Below are 19,659 nucleotides of genomic sequence, written 5' to 3'. Positions count from 1 at the left end.
ATTTTAGCACTAATTAGTAACAGATTACAAACATATGATTAGACGTGTAAAAAAAATTAAAAAGAAATTTAAAAAATATTCTGTATTTTATACGAGTTGGATAAAAAAATTTCAAAAATTTCACCGAATTTAAAAAGTGTGAATCTTTTTTGGAAACAACATATATGCAATTGATTGGTGTAGAATAAAGAATAAAATGTGTGTGTTATATACTAATACATGAAATTGACACAACAAAAAAATGAACTTTGCTTCAAAAAAAAAAAAAATGACCCAACTTGTCAACATTAGAGATAAAATTGCTCTTGGCTGTTAATATTAGAAGTAAAATTACACAATTTTAGACGTTAGAGGTAAATTGCTCATGGAGTAAACGTTATGAGTATTTTTTGGGTGTTGTTAAACCCAGCCCCAAATTTCCACCCCTAGCCCCGTGAAATGACAAAAATGCCATTTCATGGGTTTTGGGGAGAAAAAAGCTATTTTTTTTATCAATCCGACACGTGGGCGGGTGGATATCATGCCTCACCGCCTGGTCGGGCCTGATAGCCACACGCCTCACCGCGTGGTCGGACGTGATAGCCCAACGCCTCACCACAAGGTCGGGCGTTGGGCTATCACGTCCGACCACGCGGTGAGGCGTGCGGCTATCACGTCCGACCACACGGTGAGACGTGATATCCAAACGCCCGCGTGTCAGATTGGCAAAAAAATAGGCCGTTAAACCCGTAACTACAGAATTATACTTAAAACGTAAAAATACCATATAATTTTAACTGAAATCAGTAACAATAATATAAGTTAATGAATAAATATTATTAATTACAACATATAAAACTAATATAATCTAGTCCAAGCCTTTCTCATTTCAGCATATAGATTGTCCAAGTGACGAATACTCGGATGATGAAATATACGCCATTGGGTGGCAGGCACTGGAAATATACGATGTAAATAAAAACGTATGTATTGATGATAACTCCCCAAATGAAAAATTACAATCTCTCGCTCTGATGGTCTTCCATCGTCCGAACGCATCGGCAGTATAGTGTAACATCCTAACTGTGATGTAGTAAAAAGGAATATTACTGCATTCAAAACAGATGCAACAGCATATAAGTCATCCGGACTCACCATCCAATGGGACTCACTACACCCCGCTCCTGCCCATTTAATACGCGTGAGGGCAACATCAAATCCGTTCCCATACACTGGCGCATACAGATCACAGTTTGCCCGCATCTCATTCTCTATGAGCACTCTCATCAGCTTCCACTCGTCCTGGTTATAGGTGATGTCATCGGCTAAAACACGAAATCCACAGTTACCATCTACTACAACATCATGGAATCCAGTAATAAATGGTACGATGAGACCTTGAACCCGATGTAAATGGTGGTAACCGGCGATATCCGCATCAAATCCGGCTGAAAATATTAATATATGAAAGTCATCAATAAAAATATATTTACTTTAAATTCAACATATATATTAATAAAATAAAATATACCCGGCATCTCGTTGTTATGCACAGATGAGGATGAGGAACGACCTCGACTACGACTACTCCTCGAACCTGAGGACCGTGCTCGACCTCGTGGTGCCTGACTGTACTCCCATGCACTCGGATTTCGTTTCATTGATGAATTCCCCTTTGGTCTACCCCTAACACTGTCTTTGACCTCAGGTTCTTTGAAGCCACTTTGTTCCGGGTTTATCTGATCATGAATCATCATCGATATGCTACGCACCATTGAAGGATCTAATTTTTCAACCTTTTCCACAAGAGAGTGAAAAAACCGGTGATCCTCAGACCCGTCAGCATATACTGGAGCAGTAACTGGTATGTCACTCAACCCTTCAAACCCAAGAGATCTCCAAAAAGGATGGATGCGGTCAGCACGGACCGATTCATTTGTGTCAATATACGTTTTAAGCTCATATGCACACGGAATGCCATGAGTCATGGGCAACACGCATCCGCATTCACTTACCACATCCATACTCAATCCGTGCATACGCTTGAGCTCATCATTTAGTACACGCAAGTAGTAATGTGAAACGTGTAAGTCGAGATACTTGAAAGGTGCTCCACAGTGAGCCACCGCAGATCTTCTTCTCAAGTCCTCGAGTGAGTATCTGATTATATACAGTAAAGGATTACAAAACTAATGTATTACACTTTAAAAGATTAAAGCAAATAACAGAATAAATGTCTTACTTGATTGCCTCGATCTGAGCCTCAATGTCCTTGTGCACCTTCGTCCACACTGTATCGAGTGCACCAGTAGATGAATTCAACCACTGTTTCAACTGTGCATGTGAACTCTCCACTCGACAGGTTGTGGGGTTTCCTAAGTGCAACACCTTGTTCGTCCATGCTCGACAAAACTTCTCTTTATGCACTAGCCATGTGGTCTCCACATACTCTATCACACGAGGCCAGTTGGCAGTAGTATCCTTCATGGCATACATTGCCGCCTTATATTCGGCTACTGTCGGGGCTTCAATTATACGTTTCCATTTGGAATTCTTAAAAATTTCACCAAAACTCTTCACTCCACACAACTTGCCTACTCTATCCTCCACATCTTTATTAATATGCCATGTGCACAATAAATGATGACTATGAGGAAATACCTCACGAACCGGCCTCATCAGTCCTAACTCCCGGTCTGTAGCAATGGCTATTGGATGCACATCAGGTTGGAGCAAAAGCTTTAATTTTTTGTAACACCCACATATAACTTCCCTCAGTTTCATCCTTCATGATTGCATAGGCGATCAAGAAGTTTTTGTTTGAAGGCGTCATTCCAATGATCTCAAAGAATGGCATCTTATACTTGTTTGTTTTATATGTTGAATCCATACAAGTAATAAGATCGGAACAGTGTGATCGATGTAGGATGTGCCATAAATAAGTGAGTCACAACATTGCTGCCCGGCACCGCTTGGGTAAATTTCATCAATGGTGTACAACCTTTACTCCATTTCACACTTTGGTGTATAACCTTCAATTTGTCTCACTAATATGTACGACCTTATAGATGACCGCACATTATGGTGTATAGTCGGTTAAAATGACCAGTCGAACCTGCCATGTCACCTTTTTTCAACTCATTCCTTACAAATATGGGACCCACCTTATATGTAATTACCATTCTCTCTCTAATTTTCTCTCTCTAACTCTCTCTTCAATCCTACCATTTTCAATTAGAACACTGTTATAGATCAAGGTGAGAATCCGAAACGTTTGAATTTGAAGCTTAAATCTGTAGTTGCAAATCAAAATCAATTAAAAAACAAATTTGTTCAAGGTTTAATGTTCTGAATTTATTAAAATCAAAATCCCAGATCTCAAAATCTTAAAATCTCAGAAATAGTAAATCGACAATCCCACTGAAATTTTATTTTACACTCTGTTTTAATTGTTTGAGTTGATAACAACGACTTTGGATTGACCCCATGAGATTCGATGTTTTTAATCCAGCCACGAAGTAAGAAATTCACAACTTGTATCAACACCAGTGTAATAAATCAACGAGCTTTCACAACGACTTTGGATTGCCAACTGAATTACATCATAACACAATGGCATGAATAAACCATATGATAAGCAATACCAGAGAAAAAAAAAATAAAAGATGCTCAAATAATGGTTTTGTCTTCTTCTTTCTTCCTCCTTTGTCTTCACTAATTCACTCTTCAAATACAAAATTTCTGCCGTTTATTTTCCCTCAAATTCCTCACCAACACATGCCCTTCTCTCCACTAGTTCCTCTTGAGATCCTTCGCTTCGCTATCAGCTTTCCATGTCTTGCTCTCACCTTTATTTCCGTTTTCTGCTAGGTGCAGAGTTTTTTTTTGTGAGAAATGGCGACTGGAGCTGTGCCGGCCTCTTTTAAAGTAAGAGCATGTTTATACATCAATTGCACAAGAGTCTTACAAGAATTCTGTTTGGGATCTTCTTTTACTTAGAGAGAGAAGAGTTAGAGAAAGGACCCTGAGAGAGAAAAGGGAAAGAAAAGAGAAGGAATAAAGGAAATAAGGGTATATAAGTATTTTGTCAATTTTTTTTACTTTTTGACCGGTCAACCCGCTGACGTGGCACGTTGACCGGTCATTTTTACCTGCTATACACCATAATGTGCGGTCACCCATAAGGTCGTACATTTTAGTGAAACAAATTGAAGGTTGTACACCAAAGTGTGAAATGGGGTAAATGTTGTACACCATGGATGAAATTTACCCGGCACCGCTTGCGTCCAATGTACATATTCCTTATCTATAGCAAGCCGATAAAACTGACCGATTACATCCCGACCCTCAAAGCTCTCAGTCCTGATTTTCTCCCTGTAGTTATAGATACATCTTTGTGTCGGGCAATCCTCCGGATGTTTTTCTTTGATTGCAGCAAAAATAGCACAAGGCTTAGCTTGAGCTGAACTCATTTCACGAACAAGTTTTTTGGAACCCGGGCTTAGTCCGCTCATCTGTCTGTAGCCCTGACGATATACAACCAACTGATGACAGTGCTGTCCTCTATCTCCAGCAATCCCATTCACCACCCAACCGCCTAATTCAGCGATTTCCAGAACATTTATCTGGAATTTGCAACCAAAGTACTTTGTTTTTGTATCCCTCCGTAGTATAGCATCCGTATCCATATCATTTTTCCTTCTATAATTCTTAATACCACGAGCACATTTAACCAATATCCACTTTGACTTGCCCCTTGTCTTGTGCGACGCTGTGGTTAACTCGAAGCCGATCCCAATTGCCGTCTGTTTTGCCCAATTAACATCTCCATGATATGTTTGAAACGTTTGTTTGGGAAAAAACTGCGAACTATAATCAATGCCGTTTCCGCCAAATTCTTCCCACGAAACCTCCTGCAAATGATAAATAACGAACATTACATTCCAACACGCGACATTTCTACAGTGTTTCGGTGTCTAAACCCGAAAAAGCAGCCACAAAGATGCTCGGGCATGTGAGCATCACGCCCCACCATGTGGTGGGGCGTATGAGTATCACGCCTCATCATGAGGTGGGGCGTATGAACATCACGTCCCACCTCATGGTGGGGCATGTGGCTATCACGCCCCACCACATGGCGGGGCGTGATGTTCAAACGCCCCACCACATAGTGAGGCGTGATGCTCACACGTCCGAGTGTCGAACCAGCGATTTATTTTTCAAAAAATTTACAGAAATCAAAGGAAGTTCAATCGGAAAAATACCTCAACTTCAGACACAGCATCACTCCCGTCTCTTCCCGGTGATAACGAATTGCTCTCCATCAAACGTGTTATCTTTGATTTCGGATCAAAATGTATTTGGGAGAGTTTGAGAGAGTTTAGGAGGGTTTGGAATTTTCAATTTTTGGTTAAAGGGCGGTTACGTCTTTTTTTGGGGCTGGAAGTGTGAAATTGGGGCTGGGTATAGTAATCCACTATTTTTTGCATCTTATCTCCAATTTATATCTTCAAAATCAATTAATCAATTAAGTCACTAATCTTTTATAATCACCAAATAGATTTCTAATATATGTTAAAATCACTAATTTAATCTCTACATCATTTAATATAAATTTTAGTATTGCTTAAATCAGTTCATCAAGCGCTCCCCTCATATGTTATGGATCTTTTTCTTCTACTAATGATTATATGCCGACATGGAGAAGATGATGAATTCATTTTGATGGGAACGACAAATCAACAAGGTGTACATTAGAAATCTTAGGATAAGTTGTGTGCTCCTAAAAAATTTCGGGGGTATGGATTTTAGAAAGCTTCGTCAATTCAAATTAGCCTTGCTTACAAAGCAGGGTGGAGATTGCTTCACAATCTAGGTTCGCTAGTGGCCAAAGTATATAAGGCTCGTTATTACCCAACCTCTAATTTCTTCGATGCTACAGTGGGCAATAACCCGAGTGGAAAAGTATAATAGACACACACTCTGTGATTGTCTCGGTTGCTCAGATATCCATAAAGACTGGAGAGCATACTTATGTTTGGAAAACCCTATTATTACCTGATACGACTCCCTATATTGAAAGTGAGCCAATTGATGAGATGAAAGAGATTATGGTAGCTAGTTTGCGAACTACAGACACGAGGAAATGAGATGATGACATTCTACTCTAGTTATTTACTAAAAGGAATAGAGGTCTTATTAAACAAGTTTCACTATCATTGACAAGGTCCCCTGATTCACGGTAATGGGTGGGGGAGAAATCTGGACTTTACAGCGTCAACAGTGGGTATTCTCGGATCATGTCAACTCTTGCTCCCTCTCATCATCTGCCTAGTGAAATTGATTGAAATCTAGTTTGGAATTTGAATGTCCTCTAAAGGTAGAAAACCTACTATGGAGGGTTGGTTTGGATTGTCTTCTGACTTTGACAATACTTAGTGTTAGGTGTGTTTTTATGCAGGGACTAGGAGGGCAGGGGCCGCCATGGCTGGAGCCCCTCCAGCCATGTCGGCTGGACGATGAAGAAGAAGACTCTTCTTCTTCTTCATCTGTAAAAGGATGGAAGAGCAAAATTGCCCTTTCCATCCTTAACTTTTTTTTTAGTTAACCTACTCAAAATGACGTTGTTTTGAGTAGGTTAACTTAAAAAAAAATATTAAAGATAGAAAGGTCAATTTTACGTGCTTCCATCTATTATAACATTTCTTTCTCTCCTTTTCTTTTTATTTACGTAGGAAAAGGTTCTGGATTTGGGAAAAAAATTTCCAAATTGCTCCACACTTTTTTTTTTGAAATTTCAATTGCTCAATTTTTTTTTATTTTCATTCAACTTCTAATTTTTAAGTAATTTTTTTTCATTGTTTATTTTTTTTTCTAGTTTTATAATTTCTAAATGTGATAAAAAAATCCTATTAATTTAGGTATTTTTAGATTTTAGTTCAATCAATTGCTAGTGAATATATCGAAAAAAAATTCTCAAACAACTTTTGTATATAAATACACATCTTCAGTAGAAATCAATTTTCTAGAAAAAAAATTTCTACCTACAGTGAAGCCCCCCGATGTATGAGTCCTGGCTCCGCCACTGCCTTTATGCAAACTTCATGTCCTAGATGTGCTTCAGTGGCAAAGGATACTTATCATGCTCTTGTGGGATGTGGGAAAGCTAGAAAGCTATGTCATTATACTCCGATGGGTGATCTTAGTGCTCTGATGTACAATTTCAGGAGTTTCTAATGTCACTTACATTGTTCTGCTATCATATCGAACTTGAAGATTGTGGCGCTGATCTGGTAGGCTGAATTAATAAAAGAAAAAGAAATTGAGATCATCAAATAAAGAAAATTCAATATTGAGACATGAATTGGTATTATTAATTTTTCAAAATCTAGCCCACAAGGACAGGGCAATTTTTTTTCAGCCTCCAGTACGCTAAAACTTTGTGATTTTGGTATATTAACTAAAAATTATAACATTTTTACACTTTCTTATTTTTAGCTATGAATTAATTATAATTTTTATAAAATTTAATTTAAAAATTAAGTTATTTAAGTCTCAAAAGTAAGAATTTGAATTTTTTTGTATGAACAAGAGATATAAGAGCAAAAAAAAAAGTTGTGTTAATTATAAATAACTACCCTGTGGTTTGACAGATTTGCGATGTGGTACCTGTGGTTTTTTTTTTTTTTTTTTTTTTTTCAAACACAACCATATGGTTGCAAAATTTTACATGTTTTTTTTACTTTGCCAAATTTGGCCGATAACGATTCAAGAGTTAAATGATATTTTAAGCAACTTTAATTGTTCAAGTTTTTAGGTTTGAGGTTATTTAGGTGTTGTTTTTTTATGAGAGAGAAATATAATGTTTAGAGAGAGAACTCCAAAAATGATGATTTTGAAAAACTAAGAATATGGTTTCATAGTAAATATGATACCAAACAAGTTTAATTGTTGAAAATTTTCATTTTTAGGTCGTTATCGGCCAAATTTAGCAAAGTAAAAAAAACATGTAAAATTTTGTAACCATAGGGTTACGTTTGTAAAAAACACAACAAGTAAAAATTTACAAATTGGCCAAACCACAAAGTAGTTATTTGTAATTAACCCAAAAAAGTTTAGCTTCCAGCACGCTAAAACTTTATGAATTTGATATGTTGATTAACATTTTTACACTTTTTTTAGCTACAAATTATTTATAATTTTCATAAAATTTAATTCAAAAATTAAGTTATTTGAGTCAGAATTTGATTTTTTTAATGAAAAGAGATATAATAAATTCTAAAACAAAACAGTGGATTGCTAAATACCACCCCCATTTTATTTATCATCACCTCCCATTTGGACTTTTTTGCCTTTCTCATAATTTTGAATAAAAAACTAAAAATTCTCTCTCCAAAATCACAAACCCGGATAACAATAATTGAAATTATGAAAATAATCGATGCCTAACAACCCAAGAACCCCAGAAATAGATGATTGAGTTAAAAACATTAAAATTTACAATTTTTTTTTATCAAAGAAATCATGAAAATACATATTTTTTGTGACGAATTTGCATTTTCGTCACAAAAAATTGAACGGTTTTGCATTTGTCATGATAAAAAATTGGACGATTTTATATTTTTCATCACAAAAAATTTGAGGATTTTCATGATTTTTGTTATGCCTAGGCGGATGAATCTTTCGCATGGCCTATGGTCAGATGGGATTGATCTCCCGTCCTGGCGGGAGATCAATCCCACCTGACCATAGGCTAGGCGCACTACACCATAGATGGTCTATTGCAACCTAAAATACATGTGTTGCCTGTAATGTGTTGCACTTTTTATGATTTCTTTGGATCTTTTGCAACATGGTTTATAAAAGGTTGCAAAAGATATGTCAAATTCAAATAAATCCCATATTTTGGAACACTAGATGTAAAATGTTGCAAAAGATATGACATTGTTGAAACACTTTTTATGTATATCATTTTTCTTCATTCTAATTAGACCTGTCCATGGCTTGGCTACCCGTCCGTCCTGCCCAAACCCGTGTCCCTTAGGCCGTACTTGGACAATGAAAATTAATCTTAGACAAGCCCGGCCCAGGCCCACTAAAGCCCACCTAATTTTTGGGCGGGCTTGACATTGATAAAAAATAAAATAGACCGACCGATCCAGGCCCACCTATTAATATTAATGAATGAATTTATATATTAAATACTTTTTAAGTATAAATTTTATTTTTTAGAATTAAAAACCATGTATATATTTTAGGTGGACATATGGGCTAAGTTTGAGATTTTATTTTTAAGCCCAAGTCCAACCCGACTGAGTCCGTCTAAATTAATAGTGGGCTAGGCTAGGCTTGGACTATGTATTTTTAGATAAAAATCCGTTAGGCCCGGTCCAACCCGATATATGGACATGTCTAATTCTAATAGATGTAAAATGACGTCGTTTTGCATTTCTTAGAATTAAAAAAAATATTCATAAAAAATGGATAAAGTGCAAAAATAGCCTTAACGTTTATAGGTAAGAGTAATTTTACCCTTAACGTTTGAAATTGTGCAATTTTACCCCTAACATTGGCAACCAAGAGCAATTTGATCCTTAATATTAGCAAGTCGAGTCAATTTTAGACAGTATTATAAAACACAGATATATTGTTCTTTATTCTACCGTAATTTCACGTAAGTTAATTTTAAAAAAATCATATTTTTTGTGATTTAATAATAGAATTGGATGTTAATATTTTTAAATTTGGTGGAATATTTGAATTTTTTTTGTCCAACTCCTACAAAATACAGTATTTTTTAAATTTTTTTAAAAATTACATTTAATCACATGTTTGTGATTTGTTACTAATGTGTAATAAAATGACACACATGTAAAATGTAGATGACAAAATTAATGATCGAGAAGACAATTTGATTCATAATTTCTCTAATTGACGCACCTTGTCAATATTAGAGCTAAAATTGCTTTTGGCTACCAACGTTAAGAGTAAAATTACATAATTTTAAACGTTAGGGGTAAAATTGATTCTAAATGTAAGCGTTATGAATGTTTTTACATCTTATACCCATAAAAAAAATAAAAATGTTTTAAGAGGGAACATTTTTTACTTGTGAAATTATGGAAGGAACAAATATTTTATTTCCCACCCAAAAACTTGTACCTAAAATTTTAGTTTCCCCCAGTCAAAACCTAAAAAAGAGGATCGGTAAAAAAAATTGCTCTCTGGAAGCTTCTTTTCTCTCTCAACGACGCTACTCTGTCTTGCTCGCTTAGCTAAAATTGTGCCCAGTTCTTTCCGATCAGCCGCTGCCGTCTAGGTTTTTCGCTACACAGACACTTTAATTCTTTTGTCGAGGTAACTCTTTATCTCCCCCTTTGTTATTTCAGCATTACAACCTCTGTGATGGTTATTTCAGAACTCCTAATAAAAAGCATTAAATTTCTGGCATTAAATTCAATATTATGTTAATTCTTTGTAATTTAGTTAACATGTCCATATAAATTTTGTTTTTTTATAGTCTCATGAGGGTATATATGATGTAGTATGACTAGGAAATATTGCAATGTTGAACGCTGAGTAACTCGTGCAGGCAAAAGTTGGACGGTGGAAAGAGTGTGAAGCTGCCCTGCAACATACCAGAGGGGAGAAGGCTGATATCTCTGATGAAGCGGCTGAGATTAGAGTACGTTTTACTTTTACGGACTATAAGATCCATTTATGTTGAATCTTTGGCCAAGTTGTAGTTTTGTTTTGATAAAATCAGCACACTAAGATCTGAGATGAAGTTTTTATTGTTTATAGGATTACACGGAACCGTTCAAAGGCATTCCGAAGCTAGCATCTTTGAATTGTTTCAGTGGAAATATGCTCATTCATTGATTGTGAGCTTCTAAAATAGTTATAGCTGCAGCAATTTACTTTTTTCCATAGCTTTGGTCAATATATATTTATATTGTTTATAAATATTGCTTATTTACTTTTATTGGATATAGCAAATGTTTACATTTCTAAGCTATATGATCTGATCTAATAACAATACCTTTTGTTTTCTTATTTTAATTTCGTCTTCATCTTGTTTTTGCTTTGCTAGTCTGTCAATGTCCTTGAAACTATAAATCTAAAAGGATTTGAATTGTGAATAAGGCATTGGCTGACATTTATATCAATATGAGACAATGGCAGGTTTTCCTCTCTTCGTTTATTGTTTTATTTTGTTCTTCATATATAATCTCTCTTCATTTGTTATCTAATTCTCCTAAACAACAAGCAGAAAACTTGATTAAATCCCTTAACTTATATAATCTCTCTTTATTTGTTATCTAGTTCTCCTAAGCAACAAGCCATTGAAACGCCACTTTCTCGGTGAATCCTGAACATCTGTTCAGGATTTCGGTTGCCATGCTGGTTACTTCAACCTTCCCCATGCCAAAGCTGCAAGGTGAAAATCCCTTTGGTTCTCCTTGTCTTGCTTTTTTCATTAGAATAGCAAACAATAAGTGATTTTGTGGCAAGATGTTTTACTTCTTATTCGAATCACTGAATAGCAAGACTGATCCGGTAGTAAAAGTGAAAATGTGATTGGACAGGGATCAAACCTCATATTTGTTGACCAGCCTACTCGAACTGGATTCAGTTATACAACAGATGGGAGTGACCTCAGAAATGACGAAAATGATGCTAGCAATGAGTTATATGACTTTTTGCAGGTTCATTTCTAAATTTCATTATTTATTTATTTATTTTTGTCAATTGAACTTGAAATTAATTTGACTCTCAAGTTCTCAATTCACATCAGTAGGTGACATTTATTTTTTAGTCAATTTAGCCCCTAAAGTCGTAATCGGTTCAGTTATGAAATAAAAGAGATCAATTGCATGGTGTAGAATCAAATTCTGAACTCTTCTATTTCATTGATCAGGTGCATTTCTAGACAAGAAATTCTGAAGACTGCTATTTCATTGATCAGGTGCATTGCATGGTGTACTAAATAACTCTTGATACCTGAGCATGGTGTTCTCTTGAAGCAATTATTGAAACTATCATCTGAGCTTAAATTTTAATTTAAGTTCTGATTGCAACATCTACATCGTGACTAGCTTTCACAAGTATCACTATAACCAATGTTTTACATGTTCTAGATTCCATAGTTTCTTTCTCAGTATTTTTTTAGCTATAGGAGGACAAGTACTCCAAGAATATTAGTTAAACATAAATTTTTCTAGTTTGTGAGTCCTATAGTGACATGCTGCTTCCAGTTCTTTTCTACTGTTTATCCTTTTTGGTAATAAGCTCTTGAGTTTAACTGATGCCAGCCTTCTATTCTCATCATCTTTCTCTGTTTCTCAAGTACAAGTTTGGGAAGTTCGAAAGTTAAACTACACAAATATGTTTCCTTTTTTCCTTTTGCAAGCATTCTGTTATTATTATTGTCTTGCTATTATGTCTTGCTAAAAGTGATATATATTTCCTACACAGTAATGTCTCTTGTGCTTCAGCCCCCTACTTTTTTTCTTAAGCTTCTTTTCCTTTCTTAATTTTTTTCCATTGTTTAGGTTTCTAATATTCATTTTTTGGGGCTTTGAGCCTCCTTCCTTTATGCGATATAGAATAACTACTTTTTTGTGCGCTCATTAGTTTCTTATTGGTTGTGCTTGTTGACTTCTTAATTCTTTACTCCATTGTAATGATTAATCAATTCACAGGATTAGAAAGCAAGGCTGAAGATACCTGCAGCTGATACTTGCTACAGAACGAAGGTAGGATACCTGGGATCTTTAAAAAAATATCCTTGCATAAAAACTTGTTGCAAGAAAGTGTAAAAGTGTTGCTTATTTTCTTTCGATAATAGTGTTGCATTATCTATAATTTAAGCAACACTTTTATTTAAGTTGCCATAGGGTAGGAAAGTGTTGCTACTGACAATAACAGCAACATATTTATTGATGTTGCTATAAATGTGAAAAACTGTTGCTAATGACATCTTTGGCAACGTGCGAATAAGCAACACATTTTTTTGGCCAAATGTGTTGCCTAAAGTCTTTAGCAACAGAAAAATGACTTTAGCCAACACTTATTCGGTGCTGCAATAGACCATCTATGGTGTAGTGGCGGAAGATTCATCCCACCCGACCATAGGCCAGGCAAGAGATTCATCCACCTGGGCATAAAACATGCGGATTCTCTAAAAAAAATCAATTTTGAAAAAAAATTATGAAAATGGCAAAATTGTCCAAATAGGGAAGATGATAAGTAATTTAGGGACGGTAAATAGTAACACACAAAAAAATAATAAAAATATGTTCAAGAAGGTTATGTTAATAAAAAGCCATTTTTTTAATGCCTAGACGGATGAATCTCCCGTCTGGCCTATGGTCAGGTGGGATGAATCTCTTTCCTACCCATAGGCCAGGAGGGAGATCCATCCCACCTGACCATAGGCTAGGCGGGAGATTCATCCCACCCGACCATAGGTCAGGCGAGAGATTCATCCGTCTCGGCATAAAATATGCGGATTCTCTAAAAAAAAAATCAATTTTGAATTTTTTTATGAAAAGGGCAAATTTGTCCAAATGGGAGCGGTGATAAGTAATTTGGGAGCACTAAATAGCAACACAACAACAACAACAACAAAGCCTTAGTCCCGACATGATTCGGGGTAAATAGCAACACAAATAAAACAACAAACAACAACAAAGCCTTAGTCCCGAAATGATTCGGGGTCGGCTAACATTACCATCATATAAAACCGTGAAAATAAAGTCGTGTCAGCGACACTAAATAGCAACACAAATATATAACAAAATTAAGTTCAAGAATGTTATGTTAATAAAGAGCCCATTTGGCAAAATAAAGTTCAAATAAATAAAACTTTATTTAAACAAAATGAGTTTGGTGAGGATTGAACCCATGCCTTCTCTTCTTAGAATAAAGAACTAACACAACTATTTTCAACTATTGAAATAATAGTAAATCAGTTAAATATAAACCAATATTCGGGAGTTAGACAGGAAAAACTAACCATACTCAAGGGCGGAGCCAGTGGCCAGGAGAGCTTCAGCCCCCCGGCCCTGAGGTGGCTCCGCCCCTGGTCTTAAGTGGGTGCTAATTAAAGTCATTAAAGCAAAATGCAGTCATTGAAAAATAATAATCATAATCCAAGCAAAATGCCTATACCAAATTCATTTGAGTACCAGGTCCAACTATAAACAAACTTTTTTAACAACAAACTCGCTTTAAATTTATAACCTGATATATATACCTTGCTTCATGCCTGCCATGAAGCGATCATCGAAACCCGTCTCCTATTACGAGCCTTGGCTTTGTCCACAAATTCATCATACAGTTGGTCTATCAATCATCAAAACAACACATCAATACTGTAATCCCAGAATCCATCATGTGGTTAAACCAATAATGGCACAACAAACAACACCTGTTTACGTCATCGCGTTCATCTAGGACTAAACATTCCGATAAAAATCTACGGGACATTTTACACCAAATAATTATTAACGAACATAATACGCCACAAGCCTAATTAAATCCTCAACAACGGATTGAAGATACTGAAAATACAACGCTTACGTGCTTGCCACAACACATAAACCATAGTAACAAACATTACCCTTCTTAACCGAGCAAGAAAACTCTTACCCAAAGCTTTCCTACTAACTCTCCTCCAAAGAATCTGAGCTAAGCTCATATTGCAGCGCCTGGAAACAACATCACAGACCTGATTAGAAATAGGGCACTAAAAAAACAAATGACCAACAGTTTCAAGACTCCTTCCTTCCATTTAAAAAGACTCGGCTTGATACTCAGTCTATTAAGCATCGGCATCCACAAAATAAAACTCATTCTTGGCATACAAGGAGCAACCCAGACCGAATAACTCCAACACTTTTTTGAATCATGCTTTTTCCGAAGAGAATTCCAAGCAGAAGCAACAAAAAAATAAACAGAACAATTGCCCTTCCATTTAATACTATCAAATTTATCCAAAGAAACCTCAAACTGTTGAACAACCTCCCAGGCATGCTCTGTTTCTATCCAAATAGTCATTAAACCAATAATGACACAACAAACTACTCCTATTTATAGTTTCATCTACTCCTCCCAAATGTAAAGGCATACATTAAAAGCACAACAAACTAAAAAAGAACTCTCCTATTTACTTAGAGCATTGCAACTCAATGACAGCACATTGAGAAAATCTTGGCAAGTTTAATAATCCTTGAGAAACTTTCAGAGGAAAAGCTGTTCCATCATCTTTCAATTCGACAACCATCTTTTCCAACACCCTTGCATTCTTGAGAAAAAATTGAACAAAGTTTAGCATAACCTTATGTTTGCTATCTCTCTTCGGAAAGCCAACGATCTTAATAGTCTTCAGATGAGATACCAAACAATTGAAAACAGTCGCATCTGACCAGTAGTTTTCCCCAAAATCACAATAGTCCTGTCATAAAAATTGTTAGGCCAAAGGACTAAACAATACTTGGAAATTGAATGTATATATATTCATTTAAAATTTGAGGAAACTCATGAAATGTTAAAGATTTCTATTCCATATACACTATATCATTCACAATAATACATGAACTAAACTTGCTATCTAGAATTTAAAAGGTTTGAGTTGTTACCTGATCAAAGTTTGTCACATTAATAACCAGTTTCTCAAGCACGGGTGAATTACGAAGTAAAAACGCAATTCCAGATATATTATGAGAAATCAGATCCAAGCATTTGATGTTCAACACTGGAGAAAACTGATCTTGCATCTGTGTAGCTGATATATACTACAAACATAATGTGGAACGAAAATTTAGAAAAGAGAGTGTAATAATTCAATTTAAAACTAGGATGAAATGCTTGTTTTTTCACTTCTAGAAGTTACCTCCATAAGCCAACCCCCGATTCTTAGCTCCTTGACACACTGAAGTTGTTGAAGGACGTCTTTAATCAAACTTGAACGAATTTCATTACAGTTATCCTCATAATGGTTAAAATCAATAGTAGCAAAAAGTGAAGATGGCAAATTCAGTAGTTTAGCACTATTAACATTCAAACAACCGGAAAGCATCAATCTCTCAAGCTTTGGACATGAAATTTCAATACCGAAAATTATGCGGAGTTGTTTTAAAACCAAATTTTCCAAGGATTTGGAAGCAATAACCAGCTTGTTAAACCCAAAACAATGTTCTAATAGTAATGTTTTGAGTAGCGGACTGCCAGAAAGAATAAGTTCCATTGCTTGATCAGCGAATCTACACCTTGCCATAATCAATGTGGTCAGACGATCCCAACTTATCCTTCCACTAGGCATAAAAATAAAATTCGCTGTTGTTAAATTAACCAGTGAAGCATTGTCGAAAAGGAAATACGGAAATTTGTATTGTTGTCCGCTTGAACCCAAATATAACTCCTCCACATCTTTTCTTGCTGCGAACCGTATTTTCGAACTAAATTGAGGATCGTTCCCACTGGTATGACGATATTTGAGGTGGAATTTTTTGATCTTGGAGCATTCATGGAGAATCAAGGTATTCTCAATGAAATTAAGGAAGTTTTTAAAAGACATACCGGCGGACACGAAAATCAGAACCGGAACTTTAGTCCATTGATTCTCCCACCGTTTTGATAGAATTCCAGTTTGAACAGCTTCTTTGGTTGATGGTAAAAGGGAGATGATATGTCTGATGATCGAATCTGGCAAAGCACTGATTCGGTCTTCTTTCTCCTCCATCTTCATCCTTTTGCTTTCCATTTCCTCAGTCTAGGGCTAGATTGCTCTGGTAGATTACGAAGATAAGATGGAATTGGATAATCTTAGGCAGACAGAAAAGTGAAACGACACAATTTTTGAGCGACTGTGGATTCTTAAACATGAGGGCATTAAAATGTAAAAGTTGATGGCATTACATCCATTTAGTCCCCAAACTAAAGCTTCAAATTCAATTAGGATTATAAATTATCAATTTAATTCCTAAATTAAGCAAAAATCATTAATTAAGTCCTTATTTTATCCTAATATTAGAAACTGTGACTATTTGATATAAACTGTAATAACTTTTGTGTTGGTTCAGAATGAATTTAGAGAAGAGAATTTGAAACTGTTCAACTAAATGATTTTTGATGAGGACTTAATTGATGATTTTTATTTAGAATGAGGACTTAATTAATTATTTTTAGTTAGTTCAGTAACTTGATTAATGATTTTAATACTTTAAAGTGCTAATTGATTTTGAGGCCTTAATTTAAAGAGCCAAATGGATATTACGCCCAAAATTTGATTGATTTAGGACCATTTTTTTAATATATAAACGGCCCAAAAATATAATTAAGCTATTCAATTTTATCTGTTTTTTTTATCAAGTCATTTATCATTGATTCTATTAGGGATCAAGTCCTTATTTAATTTTTTCGTCGAGTTTAGACTACATACGGTTTGTTGACATTGACAACTAAAAAGAAGAGTTTCTTGACTAGAAGAAATAAAAATTAAAAAGTAAAAATAACTTACAGAAATTAATTTCCAGTAGGTTCTTCCAAACTCGATCTTTTACTCTCTAATTTTGCAATTTACAACATCAAAATCGTCAAATCGATCTTCTCCCTTAACACTATAATCTATTTCCAGCAGGTTCTTCCAAGTTCGATTTCCAGCTTAGAAAAACCTACTGGAAATCGATTTCTGTAATTTCTATTTACTTTTTACTCTTTCTTTTAGTCATGAAATTTATTTATTTTTGTCCACATGGAAGTAAAAATATCCACGCCGCTGAACCCCTTAACGGCTTTTGTCGTTCAAACTCAATGGAAAAGTTAAATAAGGGTTGAATTCATAACAAAATCAATAATCAATAGCTCAATATAGAAAAACAATTGATTAGGGGTTTGATCCTTAAAACAGATAAAATCCAGTGGGTCAATTATACTTTTTACCTATATAAAAATGTTTATATCTTCCACTAAAAGAAATAAGAATAATTACATTGAAATAGTAAATAGTAAGAAATAAGATCTTATAACATATACTATGAGTTCTTCATTAAAAAAAATGTCATATATTTTAGGGTTAAAGTGCAAAAATACCCCTAACGTTTTGGGTTAGGAGCGATTTTATTTTTAACGCCGAAAATGATGCAATTTTACCTTTAACGTTGGAAGCCAAGAGCAATTTACCCCTAACATTGATAATTTGGGTCAATTTGAGAAATAATTCATCAAATTGACTTCTCGGTCATGAATCTTGTCATCTACACTTCACACGTGCGTCATTTTATCAGCAACAAATCACAAACATATGTTGAGATGTAAAAAAATAAAAAAAAATATATTGTCTTTTGTACGAATTGGACAAAAAAAATTCAAAAAAAATCCACCGAATTTATAAATATTAATCTCCAATTCAATTATTAAATTATATAAAACATGAAATCTTTTTTTTAGAATGCAATTGGTGCAGAATAAGAAACAAAATATTTGTGTTTTATAATAGTGTCAGACCCAAATTATCAACGTTAGGGGTAAAATTGCTCTTCACTACTAACGTCAAGGGTAAAATTGCTACTAATCCAAACCGTTAGAGATATTTTTACACTTTAACCCTATATTTTAGGATTTTAGTTTGAATTTGGTAAATTAGTAAAGGGAAAATTACAAAACTAGGTCAAATGGGAGGCTCATTTACATATTTAACCCATTTACTCAACCTACTACATATCTAGACTGATTTTGTGTGACTTTCCCATAATGCCCTCAATATTTACGCACGTCTGTCTCCCTCCCGTCTGACTTCGCAGATTCGACCATATCCGAAGCCTGCGAAGCTAATGTTTGGATTTACTTAATGAACTTAGTTCGCATATGCGAAGCTGAAGTTTGTTTTGCTTGATGAATTTAATTCGCATATGCGAAGGCTGGATATGTTTTGAAGCTAATTCGCGAAGTGGTATATAACAAAAAATGGCAAACAACAACGGATTCTAATATTAAAATCATAACATTATCAAAATTTACAACAAGATTGCCACAATAACAACATTCAAATCATAACATTATCAAAATTTACAACAAGATTGCCACAATGAACTCTACTAACTAATCATTTCAAAGTGAACCTAACTAATCCGGTACAAATCTTGAAACGAATGAGTAATCTTGGTGTGCACCATGTGACACATCCATCCCCAAAGGTCTGGACTTCCATTTCTCATCCCAGAAGGTCTGGACTTCCAGACCTTTTGGGATGGACGTGTCCCACGGTGCACACCAAGATTACTCATCTGATTTAAAATTGGTACCGGATTAGTTAGGTTCACTTTGAAGATTGGCACCATGGGATGGACGTGTCCCATGGTGCACCCCAAGATTGACATAACCTCTCCTAACCAACCACTTTAGGAGTGAATGTGTCAATCTTGGGGAAGTTCATCCCTATACAGTAAGGAAAATCATCTCCCCTGCAGCCCAGTACGCCGCCTTCCAAAAAGGGATGTTACGTATTCAACCATCTACAGAAAAAATTAATCGTGTTAGGCAGGGAAAAAGATGATTTTGGCTTCGCGAAATGAAGATTAGCGGAGCATGCGAATGTAAATGTGCAGGGAAAGAGGTGATTTTACTTCGCATATCGATGCTTTCGCGAAGTCTGCGAGGTCTGAAACGTGACTATCT

General features: G+C 35.3%; 1 protein-coding gene and 1 long non-coding RNA gene across 2 annotated transcripts; one reads left to right on the top strand and one right to left on the bottom strand.

The window, feature by feature from the left end:
• The first annotated feature begins 11,304 nt into the window (after positions 1 to 11,304).
• On the top strand, positions 11,305 to 11,987 carry LOC136226283 (uncharacterized). Its single transcript, XR_010687670.1, has 3 exons — positions 11,305 to 11,419; positions 11,568 to 11,687; positions 11,900 to 11,987. It is a non-coding gene; the product is annotated as an uncharacterized lncRNA (long non-coding RNA).
• Positions 11,988 to 15,151: 3,164 nt separating this feature from the next.
• LOC136227037 (putative F-box/LRR-repeat protein At3g18150) lies at positions 15,152 to 16,780 on the bottom strand. The gene is made up of 3 exons (XM_066015766.1): positions 15,878 to 16,780; positions 15,624 to 15,779; positions 15,152 to 15,439 (listed from the first exon to the last, which is right to left on the bottom strand). The coding sequence occupies exons 1-3, from the start codon at positions 16,745 to 16,747 to the stop codon at positions 15,152 to 15,154; spliced, it is 1,314 nt and encodes a 437-aa protein (XP_065871838.1). The 5' UTR covers positions 16,748 to 16,780.
• Between the last annotated feature and the right edge of the window lie 2,879 nt (positions 16,781 to 19,659).

This window comes from Euphorbia lathyris, chromosome 4 (genome assembly GCF_963576675.1).
Source record: "Euphorbia lathyris chromosome 4, ddEupLath1.1, whole genome shotgun sequence".
NCBI lineage: Eukaryota > Viridiplantae > Streptophyta > Magnoliopsida > Malpighiales > Euphorbiaceae > Euphorbia > Euphorbia lathyris.
Note: the sequence above shows the minus strand (reverse complement) of the source record. Positions and strands in the feature narration are given on the sequence as shown.